The sequence below is a fragment of the Schistocerca cancellata genome, chromosome 9 (assembly GCF_023864275.1).
Source record: "Schistocerca cancellata isolate TAMUIC-IGC-003103 chromosome 9, iqSchCanc2.1, whole genome shotgun sequence".
In the NCBI taxonomy this organism is placed as follows: Eukaryota; Metazoa; Arthropoda; class Insecta; order Orthoptera; family Acrididae; genus Schistocerca; species Schistocerca cancellata.
Genome location: NC_064634.1, coordinates 220,386,371 through 220,406,592, shown reverse-complemented (window position 1 = coordinate 220,406,592; position 20,222 = coordinate 220,386,371). Strand labels below are relative to the sequence as shown.

Here is a 20,222-nt window from a genome sequence, read left to right as displayed (position 1 = left end):
AGCTGCCGCCCCTAAGGCACATTCCTCGAAGACCTTCATAAACAAACTGGTAATAACAGATGACAACGGGCTTCTCATCCATCTCCATCCGCTGCTTGTAGTACTAGTCACTGAATAAAGAGTAAGTGGGAGCCAACACATGGCGAAATAGGTTCGAAAATTCAGCACCAACCCCATCCTCAATCAACCGTAAAGGATCAAACAGAGGAACACAAGAGCGAGATGAAATCTAAACTTCAGTCTTTCAAATGCATTCCCTCTAATTGAAACAAGAAATCCATCGAGTTCTTAATGTGGTGCTCACACCGACCTATTTACGGCTCAACAGAGTGACAAGCCAAATTTTAGTACACGATGTATCGGAGCACCAATGTTACTCACAATCGGACGAAGAGGAACCCTTTCCTTGTGAACCTTAGAGCGAGATGAAATCTAAACTTCAGTCTTTCAAATGCATTCCCTCTAATCGAAACAAGAAATCTATTGAGTTCTTAACGTGGTGCTCACACCGACCTTTTTACGGCTCAACAGAGTAGCAAGCTAAATTTTAGTACACGATGTATCGGAGCACCAATCTTACTCACAATCGGACGAAGAGGAACCCTTTCCTTGTGGACCTTATGGAGGCCATGTAACCTAGGGGGGAGCTGGGAATTTCCCCTGCCCAGGGCTTACTTACTGCAGTTTTGCCTCGAAAATATCAGGGTGTGCTCCTGTCGAAACATTGGTGTTTGTCGACGTCACCCTGCTACGTTCTCGTAAGGTATGTGAGTATTGTATACCCAGAGAGAAACTCAGGTCTCACAAAGCTGTTTGAGCTGCTCTTTCATTTGATGTATTCTTTATAATTGTCAGTTGAATGCAATTAATGCTGCAAAGCCTTAAAACCCTGATGTTCGTTTTGAAACATCTAGTTTATTACAGTTGTATTGTTAATACTTCAGATACAGAATTTTATTCTGAGTTAAAAGCAATATATTTTTAGAATTATATAACACGTGAACAGCTGAGCCATAGTTCGTCGGTCGTACACCGTCCTGTACAGAACGGGAGAAGATCTTTTACTGTGGAACATATGATACTTGCAAATAACTGAGTTTCTTCCATGTCTTAATAATTTTACCTATCTTGAAAATGGAAATTTTTCCTATTTTTTAGTAGCTTCTATTTTATAATCTGTTTAATTTGTTACTAGTTTTCATAATACTTTTCCTTAATTTCACTTACGACTTGTTTGTGTTTAAGGGTAATCATGTGATTGACAGACTATTAAATACGATGTTGAAAAGATTTTCTTGAGTGCAGTTTCAGTTGAATATTTTTCCTAGATACATGATCATGCTGTACCTTGGAACACGTTTCCATATTTGTGAAAACCTCAAATCCCCGGAGTAATTTTTGTAATTTCATAAAATGACTGAAGTACTTAAAAAGAGAGTGTCATCATTTAAAAATAGAAAACAAAGCGTATGTGACTTCTATTACAGCGCTGGCTTGAGCTGGAAGTCCAAAGGTATTACACTGTCCCCTCCTAGATGTACAGAGACACATATACAAGGTAGCAGGTACTGAATTTCCGGAACAGTAATACAAATACACTAATGTCATGTCACATCTCCTTTTGCCCATTATAGTGCAGCAACTTGACGTGGTATGAACTCAAAAAGTCGTGGAAGTCCTCTGCAGAAATACCATGCTGCCTCTACAGCCATCCATAATTGCAAAAGCGTAGTCTGTGCATGATTTTGTGTACGAACTGACCTCTCGATTGTGTCACATAAATGCTCTATGGGATTCATATAGTGCAGTCTGGGAGCCAAATCATTCTTTCTAGTCGTTCGGAATGTTCTTCAAACCAGTCGTGAACAACTGTGGTCCGATGACATGGCGCATTGTTATTTAGGAAAGTGAAGTCCATGAATGGCTGCAAATGGTTTTCAGGTAGCCGAACGTAACCATTTTCAGTCAATGCTCAGTTCAACTGGACCAGAGGACCCAGTCCATTCCATGTAAACACAGCCGAAACCACTAGGGAACCACCACTAGAGTAGTGGAGCAAAGCCAGTACAATTTTGGCACCTGATTGATTTATAACATTAACCTAGTGTTCTGCTAAGTGTTTTTTTTCGTGTCACCCCCACCCCTTCGGGTAATTCTCCCTCTCAGAACTCCCTATCCTTCCCCTTCCCTCCTGGCATGAGTGCTCCCAACACCTTTGTCTCCCCCTTCTTCTGACACGACTGTTCCCCACTCCTCCCCCTTCACCTGTCATGAGCGAAATTTTGACAGCTGTCCAGACGTAGTAGTGTTGGGGGATCACCATTCATTACAAATTTTGGACGTCATAGGCTGAGCAGATTGATAAGGCAGGACAGGTGGCGAACTGTGGCGGAACTAATATCAGACTTTAATGCTGGGCAGAGTACAAGTGTGTCTCTACACATAGAGCACCGAACGCTCCTTAACGATTGGACTCTGCAGCCGATGATCCATTCATGTGCCAGTGTTAACACCATGATATCGACAACTATGACTGATATGAGCATGGACCATCGGCACTGCACGATGGTGCACTGGAAGAGCCTTATGTCGTCTGATGAATACCGATACCTTGTTCATCATACCAATGGGAGGGCGCGAATCCGTTGTCAACCACGAGAACAGTTACTTGACACCTGTACTGCGATTCGGAGATAGGCTGGTTACGGTTCCATTATGCTGTGGCGAACATTCACGTGGGCATCTAAGGGGTCAGTGGAGCTTGTGCAAGGTGCTATGACAGCCAAGGAGTATCATACAGTTGATTCTATTCTTCTTTCTATGTGGACTGTTTGTATGGATGTAAGTGTGTGTGTCTGCGCCTGTGTGTGGGCTTTGAGGAATCTTTTTTTTCTCATCATACGTGTTGAGTTGTAATTAATGACGTCTTTCTTGAATTGTGTAATGAGTCTCGGGCAACAGCATTCTCTGTGACTGTGATTTTATTTGATTCTTTTTATGTTATGATTAATACAACTGCAAAGTAAATGTTCATGTATTTATTAATTTGCGGTCGTGGTGTTATTTCGTGCACGAGGGGCGTCTGAAAAGTCCGTGCAAAGTCCGAGAGACCACTAGCGGCGTGTATCGAGGTCATGTTTAGTTAGTAGCATCTTTGGAAAGAACATACACCAAGTTTCAGCCATATTGGTCTATTTCTTTGTGTTTGGCATTCGTGTGAATCAAGGAAGTCGAGCGATTGTCAAAAAATGGACGAAGAAGAATTTCGTGTGGTGATTAAACATTACTTTATGAAAAGCAAGGCGCTTCAGGAGACTAAAGATAAGCTTGATAAATATTATGGTGACTCTGCACCCTCATTTAGAACAGTTTATAAGTGTTTTCAAAATTTTCGGAGTGGCCATATGAGCGCAAGTGATGCTGAACGTCCTGGACGCCCCGTGGAGGTTACGAATCCAGAAACCATTGATGAAATGCATGATATGGTGATGGATGACAGAAGAGTTAAGGTGCATGAGATTTCTAGTGCTGTGGGCATCTCGTATGAATGGGTACATAATATTTTGCATAAACTTTAGGACATGAGAAAGCTATCCACAAGATGCGTTCCTCGATTGCTCATACTTGACAAAAAACGGAATCGTGTGAAGTGTTGCAAGGATGGTTTTCAGCTTTTCAGGAAGAATCCGCAGGACTTTAAATGTCGTTTCGTCACTGTGGATGAAACATGGATACATTACTACACTCCTGAGACCAAACAACAATCTAAACAATGGGTTACCAAGGGAGTATCTGCACCAAAAAAGGCAAAGACCAGTCCTTCGGCCAGAAAGGTTATGGTGACTGTCTTTTGGGATTCGCAAGGGATAATCCTCATCGACTATGTGGAAAAGGGTAAACTATTACAGGTGCATATGGACCATTTGGAAACCGAGCTGCAAGAAAACACCGGCGGTTGGATCGCAAAAAAATACTTTTCCAACACGAGAATGCACCAGCACACACCTCAGCAGTTGTGGTCGCGAAATTAATGGAAATAGGATTCCAACTCGTTTCACATCCCCCCTGTTCTCCAGACTTGGCTCCCTCGGACTGCAATTAATTCCCCAATTTGAAGAAATGGCTGACGGGACAAAGATTTTATTCAAACGAGGAGGTGACTGAAGCAACTAATCGCTATTTTGCAGACTTGGACAGTTCCTATTATTCAGAAGGGATCAACAAACTAGAACAGTGTTGGACGAAGTGTATAAGTCTAAAGGGAGACTATGTTGAAAAATAGAAAAGTTTTACCCCAAACACGTAAGTAGTTTTTTTTGCATGGACTTTTCAGACGCCCCTCGTAATTCGATCCAATTTTCCAGCTTGGGAGATCCCTCAATAGGTACTATTTGATTTTTAATATTTGATGTTATATACTTAAGAAAGAATCTCTATTCTGATTTTGATCGAATGTTAATCAGAGAGGTAATTTTCCAACAATCCATTTTAAATTTTATTGAAATAATTATTCATTAACTTCTACAATATTTGACTGAGACATACTCAGAGTTAACGGAGACCAAGCACTCTTTCATCGTATTCAGAGCAGGTATGGCTTAAGGTCCCCCACTCAGACTTCAGATTTTTAGAGTTCTCGTTAATTATTGTGTTTCAGACTTTCTATCCAATTGCCTAGCATTTGTGACCACAAACAACACCAATTTCTGTATTGTACACTGTAGGAGTACCACAGGGTGCCTAAATCTTGTCACTTGTATATGGGCCTATTGTTCACATTATTGAAATTTGCAAGCCACTACATTCTGCAGATCATCTGCGGTATGGTGATGACAACACCTTCTCAGTCCTCTATCCTATCCTTCAGAATTTCAATGGCCTCTACAGATCCACCTAAACGAGTTTACATCGTGGTGCAACCAGCACCTCCTCGAGATAAATGCAATCAAACTCCAGGCAACAATTATGAAACTAGCCATCTACACCCTTCGTCCCCTTGACTTTTTTTCTGATAATGTATGACTGTCGCACTCCATTAGATAACTAAAATACTAACCTATGTGGCAATTCCTACTAACCACTTACCATAAAGTCCACAAGACCAAAACCGCTGCAACTATCTACTAAGTATAGGGTTACATCCTTCCACACCTTCAAAGCACTGTTCTGTCCCATCCTCTGTTATACAATTGCAGCCTGTAGGTACATTCAAATTCTATTATTCACTTAAAATTCTCTATCGTCCTACAGTCCACCTTGTTTTCCCTGTCTGTTTACTCTCCCCCACCTGACCCCTTAACCAACTCAACACACACATTGAACTCGTCAGTATATCTTATACATCCTACTAGCTCTATTGTAAATCCCAATGTTTCTACTTAATTTTCTATATCAGTTGGATCCAACAACCCTGGTCCAAACGACCATACACCTACACTTTCCTTAGACAGCTTTAACGGATTCCGTCTATCAGACAATGAAATTCGCCTTTGTGTTAGTCCTGCTACCAGATATAACGTACTACAGTCCTCCCCTACAACATGGCTCCTGGCCTTGCCCCCATATTTTCTACATTAATCCCAAATCCTATGTTTCCCTCAAGATTGACACTACACCAGTACCCAAATACCAACCCTGTGTTTCATCAATACCTACTCTACCGAAATCTCCCAACTTCTTCTCTCCAAAATTATCCCTCCCCATTGTCAGTCTTTCCAGTTTTAGTGCAGTGAAGTGTTCTACCATTTTACCAGTATTCCTCTTCATCAGTGTGTAATCATGCTTTTAGTTTTATAACTCTCTATATTGTGTTCAGCAGAACAAATAGAGTTGTACCAACAATTGATGAGGCACAGTCAGTAAACAGAATAGATTGCTCAAAATATTTGAATGGTCAGTAGATAGAGCAGATAGCTCCAAATATTTGATTTCACATACTAATGGAAAACTGAATTGGAAAGAGCATACTCCTGAGTTTCTCAAACAATTAAGTTCAGTTACTTTTTCTCTTGGTACACTAGCTGGTCTTGGAAACAAATAAATCAACCTCCTAAAACATTTAGCACATTGCCACTCAGTAATGCCTTATGGAATAATTTTCTGGAGTAACTCACTACTAAGTAAAAAACAAAAACTACTGGTAGCACAAAAGTGTACAGTAAGAATAAAGTGTAGTGTTCAGCTACAGTCATCATCTAGATACCTCTTCAAAAAGTTAGGCATTTTAATTGCACCATCGCGATATATAAATTCGCTGATAAAATTTGTCGTAAATAATCTAACAGAATTTGAGAACAGTGATATCTATGCCCGTAACACTAGACGAAAAAATGACCTTTATTACCCATTATTTACGCTGTCAGTGGCTCAGGAAGGAGTGTAATTTGCAGCAACAAAATTTTTTGATTATTTCCCCAATAACATAACATTGTGATGTTGTACCCACTAGTCTAATATAGGGTGCCTAGGAAGCTGTTTTCTCGGATCGCTAGACAACAATTTTTTTTCCATTATTGGATTTCGATTCCCCCCCCCCCCCCCCCCCCCCAGGGGGGCGGGTTGGCAGCAGCTTAGTACTCTGCTCTTCAGCCTACAGGATTTTTAAAACATATGAATATAAGAAACATAAAATCAGGCGATAAAACGGTGACTTAAATTGTAAAATGGGGGAAAATTGTGGAAAGTTAAAACATAAAACAAAGGGTGGGCGATGCTAATAAAATACACAGGAAGCAGACAGGTAAAATTGTAGACAGACAATTAAAAAACACGGCGACAGTCTGGTTTCTGTTCGCAAGAGATATAAAAATCACACCCAGCGACAGTATGATGTCTGTTTGAAACACTTCGGAAAAGATGCACAACACTTAACAATCACTGGAAACACTGTACTAAAAAGTCAGCATGAAGATGACACAACACAGCCAAGGGCTGATGGGGGGGGGGACCTGGACAGATGAGGGGAAAAAAGGGGGGAGGAGAGGAAAAACAGGAGGGGGGACTGTCGGAGGGATAGGAGTCATAAGGGGGGGGGGCAGGGCAGACGTGAGAGGGAATGGGGAAAGGAAGAGGGAAATGCAAAAGGACTCGGGGGAGAGAAGAGAGGCAGAGAGAGGGGGTAGGCAGGGAAAAAACAGGATGGAAGGGGGGAGGAGAGGGAGCCCAGGAAAAGGATAGAGGAAGGGAGGGGGAGGTGGTCAGAGTTGATAGGAGGGATAAATGGAGGGAGAGAGGGTTTCATCTGGGAGGGGGAGTTGACAGAAGCCACCTTGGGAAAAGAGATGAATGGTGTAGAGATGGAGGGTAGGGGGGACACAGCAGTGAAGGCGCGGCAGAGGGCGGGGTTTGGAGAGGAGAGGAGCAACCAGGGGATGAGGGGGATCAAGGCGGCAGGAGGTGTAGAGTCTGTGGATATGCTCGAGGAATAGGAGCAGATGGGGGAAAGGAATCAAGTCATAGAGGATCCGCGTGGGGAACGGGAGACGTATACGGAAGGCGAGGCGAAGTGCATGGAGATCGAGGATCTGGAGGGACTTATAGAATTTGGGAAGGGGGGGGGGGTGGATATCCAGGTGGGACTGGCATAAGAGATCCTGGGACGGATTAAGGATTTGTAGGTGTGGAGGATGGTAGAGGAGTTCAAGCCCCATGTCCGGCCAGAGAGGGGTTTGAGGATTCAAGAGGCGGTTGTAAGCTTTGGATTGGGTAGAGCGGATATGAGCGACCCAGGTGATGTGACGGTCAATGGTGAGGCCAAGGTTGGTGAGAGTGGAGGAGAGGCGGACAGGACGGGCGCAGATAGTAAGGGACTAGACAACAAATCACGCAAATCGTATTAATGGAGTTATTTACAGTAAGTTAAATTGAGAATACTTAACTTTGCGTATTCACGAATATGTGTCGCAAGCAAATGGCGAAGTGTAAATAATCAATGTCCTTCGATATATACAATGCCATTGCAAGCAAAACAATACATAAGTCACCGTTTTAGACGGCTCGTCTTCACTCCGGCCGCGGCTAGGCGGCGCGACGCTTCTTCTTCGTGTAGAGGCCGCTCCTGTCTCGGTGTCGTACTAGAGAGGGGTTCGTCAGCGTACGTCTCACAGCCCTCTCTGCTCTTCCGTTCTTGATCGTACTGCCAGCGCTTGTCGTTACGCTGGGGCACATAAAATATCTCACAGGTAGCAAATCGAGTTTTAAATCTATCCAAAAATCATTTCTCCTGGACAGCTCCTTATACTCAATGCACGAATTTCTGTTTAAAGACCGGTAGCCTGAAAAAAATCTTATTTTTAAGCTTAGGTAGGAAAAAATTGTGTTCATTAATGTTAACCCTAATGATGTATACATATTCTGTAAACGTACTCGTTCCACATCATTTCGATAAAAGAGTCGTTCAAATGATCTGTGGAATTTCTGTTTAAAACCCGCTAACCTGAAAAAAATCTTAACAATGGTTCAAATGGCTCTGAGCACTATGGGACTCAACTGCTGTGGTCGTAAGTCCCCTAGAACTTAGAACTACTTAAACCTAACTAACCTAAGGACATCACACACATCCATGCCCGAGGCAGGATTCGAACCTGCGACCGTAGCGGTCGTGCGGTTCCAAACTGTAGCGCCTTTAACCGCTCGGTCACTCCGTCCGGCAAAATAAAAAAAATCTTATTTTTAAGCGAAGTTGCATTGGTAGGGAAAAATTCTCTTCATTAATCTTAACACTAATGATGTATACATATTCTGTAAGCTGATTCGTTCCACATCATTTCAATACGTCATTCAAATGATCTGTGGAACACGTAGCTAACTTACTAACTTAATTTTTTTATAGCTGATTGTTTTAACTCAAACGCTTGTGGCATATATTCGCTACTGGCGAATCTTGTCCCTTGAGTGGTTCTAACAACCCTACCACAACAAAGGTCAAAATTTTAATAACGATTGTGGTGTTGATCAAGCTGCTAAATACTGCATTATCGGGCAACAACAGTCATATTATGTGGCAGGTGTCATTAGAGCACAGTTAATAAAGTCATTCCATGTAATAAACAAAAAACTAGGCACTCATCTTTTTGTGTTTCCCACGCTGGTCTCGTTGTATTATCACGGCTCAATCGTTGAAAATCTAGGTGGTTATGATTCCAAGCTCGGATGCAAAGAGGCTAGGTTTTATCCTGCTATATTCAAAAGTTTTGTAGATGCTCTTCTCAAACCATTCGTGGAGATTAAACCTTCCAAAGTTAGCACAATGGTGATGTAAAAAAATAATCTGCACTCCGAATTTAAGTTACACTTCCTTTTAACTGCTTTTATTGCAATATCACGTATCACACAAAACATCACAATACTCATTTTATAAGCCAACTATAATATGCGCCTTTCCAACATGACGTCCAAGACTTGACCTTTTCAAGGTCCGACTCTCTAACAACTCAACAACTAACTAACAATCGCTTATGTGCCCAAAAATCAGAGTTACAAGTACGTCAAAGATCATAGTGACAAAAGAAAGGATACACATAAGAATAATATCATTGCAATATAAACATATCGATGTATCACAAATGAAATCAAATCTGAATGTTGTCTCAGAAATATGTCAACTACTTTGCAGAAACACAGTAAAATATTACTGGTATCGGGAGGTTCAGGTGAGGTGCCGTAATGGTTGCATAATTCAAGTACCATTACATGGTGAATGAATGAAAGTATCATAATTAATAAAATATTTCACTTTTTGACATTATATAATGAAAATGAGGGGCGTCTAGATATCGGGGGAAACAATAAGGTAATGTTCTGAAAACATCAAATCAATTTGTATCGGCACGAAGTTCCATAACTTTGGGAAGTTTTAATAGTAAATAAAGTTATAGGGTCACTGAATAGAAGAGAATGTCTGAAATACGTGTTATCGTGCGTTTTAACGTCTACTCTGTTCTATGAATTATTATAGCATACAAAATGTTTGTGATCCTGTCCAAAATTCGAGTACGTTTCCGTGTTCTTAAAATCATAACTGGGGCTATAATATTTTGATAATATTCTTTTGAATGATTCAACTCTTGCTTTCCGATAGTTTGAAAAATCATCTACTGATTAATATTTTATACAGTTGTAGGAACCATACCTACAACGAACACGCCTTGTGACGTGACGTCACTTATTGACTCGTGTAGCGTGGCTACCGACCCGCAGATCTTACGCGTGTCCGGTGCTAGCGTTTGTGTCTGGCAAGGCTCCGCATATACCTGAAAAATTAGAGAGAAAAGGAGCAGAAACAGCTATGACAGATTGCTGGTTGATCCATGTCACTCGTCTTGCTGAGATTGATCCACGTCACTCGTCTTGCGTAGACGTCGAAGTTACTTTAATGGCATTATGCTCATAGATGTCTTGCAACGTATGCTATCAGCATCACTCTAGGTTTTATGATCTATCTAATGTTTCAACATTACGTATTTAAAATATCACTTGTGTCTTAACACACTTCTCTAGCTTCTATTTGAAACCACCACACTTTCTTCGTTCCCGCTTTCCGTAGCATCCAAGTCTCATTTGTAAAGATAGGGGCTGTGTGGTGCATTAGTCTAATATCGATTTATTATATATATATATATATATATATATATATATATATATATATATATATATATATATATATATATGTATGAGGGAAAAAATCAATACAACTTAAACAATTTGGACCTAAAGTTTGGCAACCTCATGCGCAATGATCGTATCTTTTGCCTAGTCCTCCACCGTGGCAGGAAACAGGGCGCAATTAACACTGCAAGAATTGGTCCGATGTCTGCTAATCTCCACAGTCACGAAACAAACACCACGATAAGACATGATCTATGGAGATTTATTTTAGTCCACGTGGTAGCAGAACGGCTTTGGATGGTACGTACACTGCTGGCCATTTAAATTGCTACACCACGAAGATGACGTGCTACAGACGCGAAATTTAACCGACAGGAAGAAAAAAATGCTGTGATATGCAAATGATTAGCTTTTCATAGCATTCACACAAGGCTTGGCGCCGGTGGCGACACCTACAACATGCTAACATGGGGAAATTTTCCAACCGATTTCTCACACACAAACAGCAGTTGACCGGCGTTGCCTGGTGAAACGTTGTTGTGATGCCTCGTTTAAGGAGGAGAAATGCGTACCATCACGTTTCCGACTTTGATAAAGGTCGTATTGTAGCCTATCGCGATTGCGGTTTATCGTATCGCGACATTGCTGCTCGCGTTGGTCGAGATCCAATGACTGTTAGCAGAATATGGAATCGGTGGGTTCAGGAGGGTAATACGGAACGCCGCGCTGGATCCCAACGGCCTCATATCACTAGCAGTTGAGATGACAGGCATCTTATCCGCATGGCTGTAACGGCTCGTGCAGCCACGTCTCAATCCCTGAGTCAACAGATGGGGAAGTTTGCAAGACAACAACCATCTGCACGAACAGTTGTGACGACGTTTGCAGCAGCATGGACTATCAGCTCGGAGACCGTGGCTGCGCTGCATAACAGACACGAGCGCCTGAAATGGTGTACTCAACGACGAACCTGGGTGCACGAATGGCAAAACGTCATTTTTTGGATGAATCCAGGTTCTGTTTACAGCATCATGGTGGACGCATCCGTGTTTGGCGACATCGCGGTGAACGCACATTGGAAGCGTGTATTCGTCACCGCCATACTGGCTTATCACCCGGCGTGATGATATGGGGTGCCATTTGTTACACGTCTCGGTTACCTCTTGTTCGCATTGACTGCACTTTGAACAGTGGACGTTGCATTTCAGATGTGTTAGGACCCGTGGCTCTACCCTTCATTCGATCCCAGCGAAACCCTACATTTCAGCACGATAATGCACGACCGCGTGTTGCAGGTCCTGTACGGGCCTTTCTGGATACAGAAAATGTTCGACTGCTGCCCTGGCCAGCATATTCTCCAAACCTCTCACCAATGGTGGCCGAGCAACTGGCTCGTCACAATACGCCAGTCACTACTATAGATGAACTGTGGTATCGTGTTGAAACTGCATGGACAGCTGTACCTGTACATGCCATCCAAGCTCTGTTTGACTCAATGCCCAGACGTATCAAGGCCGTTATTACGGCCAGAGGTGCTTGTTCTGGGTACTTATTTCTCAGCATCTATGCACCCAAATTGCATGAAAATGTAATCACATGTCAGTTCTAATATAATATATTTGTCCGATGAATACCCGTTTATCACCGCATTTCTTCTTGGTGTAGCAATTTTAATGGGCAGTAGTGTAGTTCAGTCTTCAGGTGTCATCCGTATTTTAAGATGATGGACTCTTTCCCGTCACTTGTCTAGTCTCTTTTGCTGTGGTGGTACTGTGACTGACTCAGCTGTCTTGCGGAACCTGTTTCTTTATTTAAATTGCGAGCGTGTTTCATGTAACGAAACAGACGACGAACTTTACCCTTTAATACTATAAATGAAAATCATCTTCTTACTAGCACAAGTAACACGGTAATGTTTCACCCTTCAATGATTTAATTTGTACTCAAACTTTCTGGCTACCATACATACGGAACGTGGGGATGAAATAAGAATACAGGAAAGAGAAAACCATGCTTTCGTAAGTCGCGTCGATTGAACGACCTGCGATAGGCAGCGGCATAGTTACAATGCCAATTTATCGACTTTATTTTTTAGATACATAAGTAAAATACACAGTGCATAGATTAGATTCCTATTTTTTTTCTCTGGGATGTGTTGTCCTGAATTATACTAAAAGTATTTCCTATCACTCGATTCTGACCAGAGTTTTCGTGGAGTTTTCTTTTGTTGTAAGGCAAATGCTGGAACGTAATCCACTCCCAGATCTTCCCAGATAGAACTTGCTCTCCTTGCTACGATCTCGTCTAATACTTCTCTGGAAAGATCAGAACTTCAAAAGCACAGGGAATGAGAGAAAAAAAAAGAAAGGACTCTGCCTTTCGTACTTTGTATGCTGAGACTGAGGGAGATATAATAATAGTCCAGAGCTTTACGGAAAACTGTAATCAGTTGGGCACGGATAATGATCCGAAAACATCTTTTCAATAGATGCCAGTGTGCAAAATTCTGTAAGCTCAGAGAATTTTAATACTGCAAAAATTTACAAGGTCATTGAGAAACAACAATTTTTTGCCGAATGTCAGGATGAGGGTTTATAGCGAAACAATGTAGCTTCTAGAGGGAGATGGGTGTTAGACATTCGGTAATGATACAGTACCTCTCACTGACAGCTACAGCCACTGCTTTCTTTTAATGGGATCTTTGACACACAGTGGCAATGAAGAGTTAGAATGCAGTTGGCGTTGGCAATTGATATTTCAAGTATTTGGTGTTTCGCCACATAGTTACATATTACTACGTGCGTGTAAACGAACGTGACAGAATTTAGTCGGCTGAGAAGTGTCATAACAGGTACGTCCAGCGCTCGCTTAGCTAGACTGGCAGTCTAAAGCTTTCGCCGCCCCTGTTTCTCCAGGCCCAGCGATCGCCAGTAAGAAATTGTGTGGCCGGCTGGCAGATAGAAGAATTGACTGCGACGCAAGAAATGAGACAGTTTCTTTTTTACTCCAAGACGTTACGCAGAGTGTATAACGTTCGTATGTATAAAAGGGCCCAAATTTTTGGGAGCAACACCAGTTGTCTCACGGCAGCGACCAGAATACTTCAGTTACTCGCCTAAAGCCAATATGATACGCGGACAGGTGAATCGCTCTGACAGCTGTTTACTAACTGTAATTGTCTCCATTCCTTCCACCACGTGAACCACTCGTCTTACTAATTGACGTCTAGACGGTGAAACGACATTGCGAAACATCGATCTGATGTTTCCCCGGTGTATTTCTAACTTGTGGAGTTCTCGGGTGTCCACCCGAGCCACATCGTAAGTTCTACATTTCGGCAACGAGTCTATTTCATTCGCTTCTCATCTACGAATGAAATTATATTATTAATCATATGTGGCCAGTTACTCTGATTTTGCCGCATGTGTGGGTGCCCGTTCAGCACAATGTCGTGTAACCACTCCATACGACTTAACACTTGTATGTCGAGATAACTGATGTAGTTAAGATGTTCTAGTTTCATTTCACGTATTCGTTCTTTGAGCGGCCAGCGAAGAAAATTTAGTGCACTAAATGCGAGAAATAGTAAACTTACAGAGCTTAATTATGCTTGTTTTAAGATGTATCACAAATACGAACATAATATGTACAGAAAAATTAAAAAGTAATAGAAGATGATATACTGTAGTCTAAACCAATTGTGACGTTGCGACGTAGATTATGAGAAGATATTGAACAAAACTTCCACAATTTCATACGTAAACGTTGACTAATTGAGTATATTACAAGCGTGTGAATCTGTTGTTCGATTTCAGCGAAATGTTATTACACTTCATTCTACCGAGCGAGGTGGCGCAGTGGTTAGCACACTGGACTCGCATTCGGGAGGACGACGGTTCAATCCCACGTCCGGCCATCCTGATTTAGGTTTTCCGTGATTTCCCTAAATCGCTCCAGGCAAATGCCGGGATGGTTCTTCTGAAACTGACTTCCTTCCCTGTGCTTCCCTAATCCGATGAGACCGATGACCTCGCTGTTTGGTCTCCTTCCCCAAAGCCAACCAACCAACCACTTTATTCTACTGTTGTTATTTTTATTCATGACATGATGTGTAAGCAACTTGATTTTTAACGGGTACTTATCTTCATGTAATACTAATCTCTCTGACAGTATTATTCAGAACATTAGGGATTCATACAGTTTTCTGAATTTTCTGTAATCATCATTGGTCCCATTTTGCTGTGACTGAGAAACTGCATGCATTATGCTTAGGTGCCATATGGCATGACAGAGCACCAGCATACAGGAATTTTTGCGTTTAATCAATTTTATTTTATTTTTATTTTGAACTGCTTGCACCTATACTTTGTAGGTACATTTATGTAATGTAATTGGTCTTTCATGCGATATCAAAAATTACTGCTGGTGTAAAACGAAGCCTCTTCTCCTCTAACTTCATAGAAACTTCTAGTTCCTAGCAAGTCATTCAAAATGATCTAGATACTTTCAAGCGTGTGTAGGGAAACAGCAACTCAAGAGGTTTTTGTTGTTGCTGTTATTGTTGTAGTGATCTCCAAAAGCATGGCTGCCAGACCGACGGTGAAATCATCTTACGTGATTTAGTTATGCACGAGCGAGTCCGCCACCGCAGAGCGTCGGAAATTGAGGACCTCATTTAACACGGCTCCACCTAATAGAACATTAATTTACGAGTGTGAATAGAAGTTTAAGAAAACAGGAAGTCTTTATAAAGAGACAAGTAGTGGGTGGTCATCGGCATCTGAGGAAAAGGTTGAACTGATCAAGAGAACGTTCCTCAGGTGTCCACAGAAGTCAACGTCTGTTGGCTGTTTCGCACATGATCAGGTAGTAGTGGCAAGTGAAGTAGATGATATATGCTTTATACTATGAAAACATGGTAGAATATGCGGACTGAAAGCAAATTCTGAAAAGAGTGAATACCTATGCAGTGGAGAAAATGTATGAAACATAACAGTAAAAGGCCAGCAGATCAAGACATGTAGGAAAAGAAAGTGTCCTATAGAAGTATTGTAGAGCATATAACGACCTATGGATACGAGTGGGATATGAGCTAACTGGAAAAAAAGGAAAAGAAGTTGGGAGTTGTAGAAATGGACTATCTCGGAAGATAGTGTAAAATATCTCGGCGAGAAATACAATTAGGGACGCAAAGGGAGCATCGTAGATAGAAAAGAAGAACGGCAGCTTGTCTGGTATGACCATAAATGCGAATGACGGATGGCAGATGGTCGAAGAACATCTTGACGTGCCATCTGCAGGGAAGAAGAAGACGGAAACGGATGGTTGCCTGCTTGGACGGGATAAGGAGGCCATGACAAAATGTGAATCAGAGGAAGACGTGGAAGCATGGGAAGATAGAAACCAGTACCGACAGATAGGTGGGATGAGGCGACATGTGTAGAAACCCCACAGAAGGGAGAGAATTTTTTATTAAATTTGATGGCAATTTCGCCTTCATTTTCAGTTTCGTATGGAGCGACACTATAAAACGTCACGTTCCTGTGTGGCCATTGCACTGTGAACTGTTCAATTGGTACCATAATCGCTGTCACAAGCTGATGCCCGCTACTTCAGTGTTCGCTTGTGAATCTTACATTTGTACCTCATGGCCGTAATTTCAGAGCAGACAAAGATGCTAAAATAAGGATAACTTCTTTCTAAAGAAATTATACTGTTGAAAGTTTGTTTCCATTTTACTTCAGATTTCATATTCACCTTAACAAAATCAGAAAACTTATTTTAATATATTGTGAGAATACGCCATGTTCTTCATTAACTAGTGGTACTTAAGTTTTGTAGGAGCATCGTTTAAATGGTACAACCTTAAATGCTGATGGTCGTTCTTCATAAATGACCACAGTTATGTAGCAAATACCATGTTTGTGGTTATCACATCATCACGATAATTCCCATACTTCTTGGATTAAATCACTTTGCAGATGCCTATGAAGCTCCTTGACGTATTTCCTTGCAGATGGCTGCACTGTTGCTGGCGATGATGGCTGCCACGTGTCAGCGAGCGATGTGCGGCCACGCCCACTCGTACGCCCACCAGACGGGTCCCGTGGTGGGTCCTGCCCACCCTGTCACCGTGGAGCACGCCGGACATGGAGGCCACGGACACGGACATGGAGGACACAGCGTCGACTACGTGGTAATGCTTCTTAACGTCTCTTCGATGTGAAGTTTGTTTGGCAGGTAAATCGGTTTTGTGAAGGTGGAAAGAACTTCAGGAATTCTCAGCACTGGATCTGTGAGAATGTTTACGAGCAATACTCGTTTTCGTAGCCGAGGTCACTAACGCATACTTCTGCTGTGGCTCTCGGAGGTAGCTGTTCCTATCCTGGCGGTGGAAGAAGACGCACCAAAGTCTTCAGTTAAATTCCATGACTCTTCACAGTGTCCATCGGACGGAGTCGCATGTTCGTAGTCCCCTTGATATAATTCTAGAAAAGCAGTCTATGCGTCGGCTTCCAATCTCTCTTTTCCTTACAAACATAATGTTGTTCTATACAGAAGCCGATTATTGTCACCTTTACTCAACAGGTACACGTAACAGACAACTCTCATAATACACTGCGTTGGAAAGTATCATTGTGCGCAGACGAAGAAGACCTTTCTGATTGTCAGCAGTGGTCCAGTAAACCAATGAGAAAATATTTTAGGATGCCCTTATATGGAGACTTTCTCATGTTTCCCAGTAGTCGATATTAATGTCAACAATTCTTCTCTCTCTTTGACACATACATGTGTTGGAAACTGAGTCAATTGGAGCAGTAATAGGATAAGTCTTGTGTATGAATAACGGTTTAAAGTTCAGACTGGTCCATCACTTTTTACCATACCTCTTCCTTCCCCATATCACCGAATTATGAACATTGTGAGACATCCTACAGCTTGCGAAATAAGCTGCTGGTTATGATAGACTCATTCATGAGAAACTACAGAGCATAGTCCTCAGAAAAACAGTTTGCACTTGGCGAACACTTCTTTAATTACTGTACAGAAAGGGCTGCATGGTTCGGTAAGTTCTGTTTTGACAAGCTTCTCACAGGACTTGAAAACGTGGAACAAATCCATGACATTTTAATTTAAATTGAAAGGCTTTCCTGAGGCGCCCTTTGGTTACTGTGTAGAGCAGCTATTCGCTGTAAGATTTTATTATTATCTACATCCTACCGAGATCTTCCGTTTTATCCTTCTTAAAATAAATACTTACTAAAGCTGGAATTTTTAACTAGCTTTATGGGGAATAAATAGTGAGTCTTACCTTGATCGGGTAGCTCTGACTCACATTCTCCTACGGAATTAAGAAAAGCAAATTAATAAATCTAAGTAAGGTACCAGAAAAAAACTTTCACTTGTAACGAAACTTAGTATCTATCAATAATTTGGGGCAAATTTAACGTTGATTGTTACTCCTATGTAATTTCGGAACAGCACCAGCAAGACGATTCGCGAGAGGTGTGACTGCATCTATCCCAGTAGTTTTGCGACAGACGTTACGTCACACCACTGACAATTTGCACAGTCAGAAGCACGATATGAAAAGGAAAGGAAGGAAGATTAGAGACGAAGCACAAACTCGGATTAGGAAAGGATGGGGGAAAGAAATCGGCGCTGCCCTTTTGAAAAGGCATCGTGGCATTTGCTTTAAGCGATTTAGGGAAACCCGGAAACCTCGATGGGCAGATGTAGATTTGAACCATCGTCCGACGAATGCGAGTCCAGTTCGTTAACAAGTGTAACACTTCCCTCAGTCCCGCGGTATAGGCGTTAGAGACTCCCCCAGATATTCGCGTCAGAAGCGGATCTAAAACATGCATTCTTTTCCTGCGGACGGACTTTCCTTGTGATATCAACACTATGCTCACATCAGAAGATGAAAAAAGTTTACAAAGTAGGCGAATTTCTCAACATAACTAGGAGCTACTGTGTGTTCTAATATAAATTTGCTGTGATCTTCAGCTGTACTACAAATTAATACGGAGCACGTTCAGTGTTTCCTAGACCAATTACAAATAAAATTACATAAACAAATGCTATTGCTAGAACAACTAAATTCTGTCCCTGCCGCCTTACTGGCGAAGCTGCAGCTGATGTGAATGAATAACAATTCGTTTTTCGTTTGTAGAGAACTCACTTCTAACACTAATTCTTAAGACTATGTGACCCCCATTTTTGGTATTCTTGCAGGCGTACCCGAAGTACGAGTTCGAGTACGGGGTGTCTGACGGGCACACAGGGGACCACCACTCCCAGAAGGAGCACCGCGACGGAGACGTGGTGACTGGCGAGTACTCGCTCAAGGAGGCGGACGGCAGCGTGCGCACCGTCAAGTACCACGCCGACAAGTCCGGCTTCCACCCCGTCGTGCACCACTCGCACCACGGTGAGACACTCTCTTACTCAATTACAGGGTTATTACAAATGATTGAAGCGATTTCAAAGCTCTACAATTACTTTATTATTTGAGATATTTTCACAATGCTTTGCACACACATACAAAAACTCAAAAAGTTTTTTTAGGCATTCACAAATGTTCGATATGTGGCCCTTTAGTGATTCGGCAGACATCAAGCCGATAATCAAGTTCCTCCCACACTCGGCGCAGCATGTCCCCATCAATGAGTTCGAAAGCATCGTTGATGCCAGCTCGCAGTTCTGGCACGTTTCTTGGTAGAGGAGTTTTAAACACTGAATCTTTCACATAACCCTACAGAAAGAAATTGCATGGGGTTAAGTCGGGAGAGCGTGGAGGCCATGATATGAATTGCTGATCATGATCTTCACCACGACCGATCCATCGGTTTTCCAAGAAATGCCGAACATCATCATGGAAGTGCGGTGGAGCACCATCCTGTTGAAAGATGAAGTCGGCGCTGTCGGTCTCCAGCTGTGGCATGAGCCAATTTTCCAGCATGTCCAGATACACGCGTGAAACTTGCCCGCACGCGTTCAACCGTTTCCTCGCTCACTGCAGGCCGACCCTTTGATTTCCCCTTACAGAGGCATCCAGAAGCTTTAAACTGCGCATACCATCGCCGAATGGAGTTAGCAGTTGGTGTATCTTTGTTGAACTTCGTCCTGAAGTGTCGTTGCACTGTTACGACTGGCTGATGTGAGTGCATTTCAAGCACGACATACGCTTTCTCGGCTCCTCTCGCCATTTTGTCTCACTGCGCTCTCGAGCGCTCTGGCGGCAGAAACCTGAAGTGCGGGTTCAGCCGAACAAAAATTTATGAGTTTTTCTACGTATCTGTAGTGTGTCGTGACCATATGTCAATGAATGGAGCTACAGTGAATTTATGAAATCGCTTCAATCATTTGTAATAGCCCTGTACTATTTTGGCTTACATACTTGACTGAGTATGAGCATCATCGCGCACTAATAAAAAATTGTGATTGTGTACCAACAATGATAGGTTTTCTGTTTGTAAGGATTATGAAATATTATGTTTTGAGGCGAATCGGCATTCAAGTAGAGATTCAGCCGAAGACTTATCACTACACTTTTCTTCCGCAGAACTTCATGATCCCAGAATTTATTGTTTTGTTGTCAGATTGTACACTAC

At 42.1% G+C, this 20,222-nt stretch overlaps 2 protein-coding genes across 3 annotated transcripts in view; both read left to right on the top strand.

Annotated features, from left to right (window-relative positions):
• LOC126101297 (uncharacterized) overlaps positions 1 to 20,222 on the top strand; it is a 557,599-nt gene that overhangs the window by 293,259 nt on the left and 244,118 nt on the right. The gene's annotated exons all lie outside the window — the stretch shown is intronic.
• The window catches only part of LOC126100743 (cuticle protein 7-like), a 200,190-nt gene that overhangs the window by 91,608 nt on the left and 88,360 nt on the right, over positions 1 to 20,222 (top strand). The window contains exons 1-2 of one of the 2 annotated variants that reach the window (XM_049911367.1): positions 13,695 to 13,746; positions 16,622 to 16,801. The exons of the other annotated variant lie outside the window; for it this stretch is intronic. Of the exons in view, the coding sequence (XP_049767324.1) occupies positions 13,732 to 13,746; positions 16,622 to 16,801 (195 nt within the window). The 5' untranslated portion in view covers positions 13,695 to 13,731. Of the gene's footprint in view, positions 1 to 13,694; positions 13,747 to 16,621; positions 16,802 to 20,222 lie in introns of those variants that run through there. 2 annotated transcript variants of the gene reach the window in all.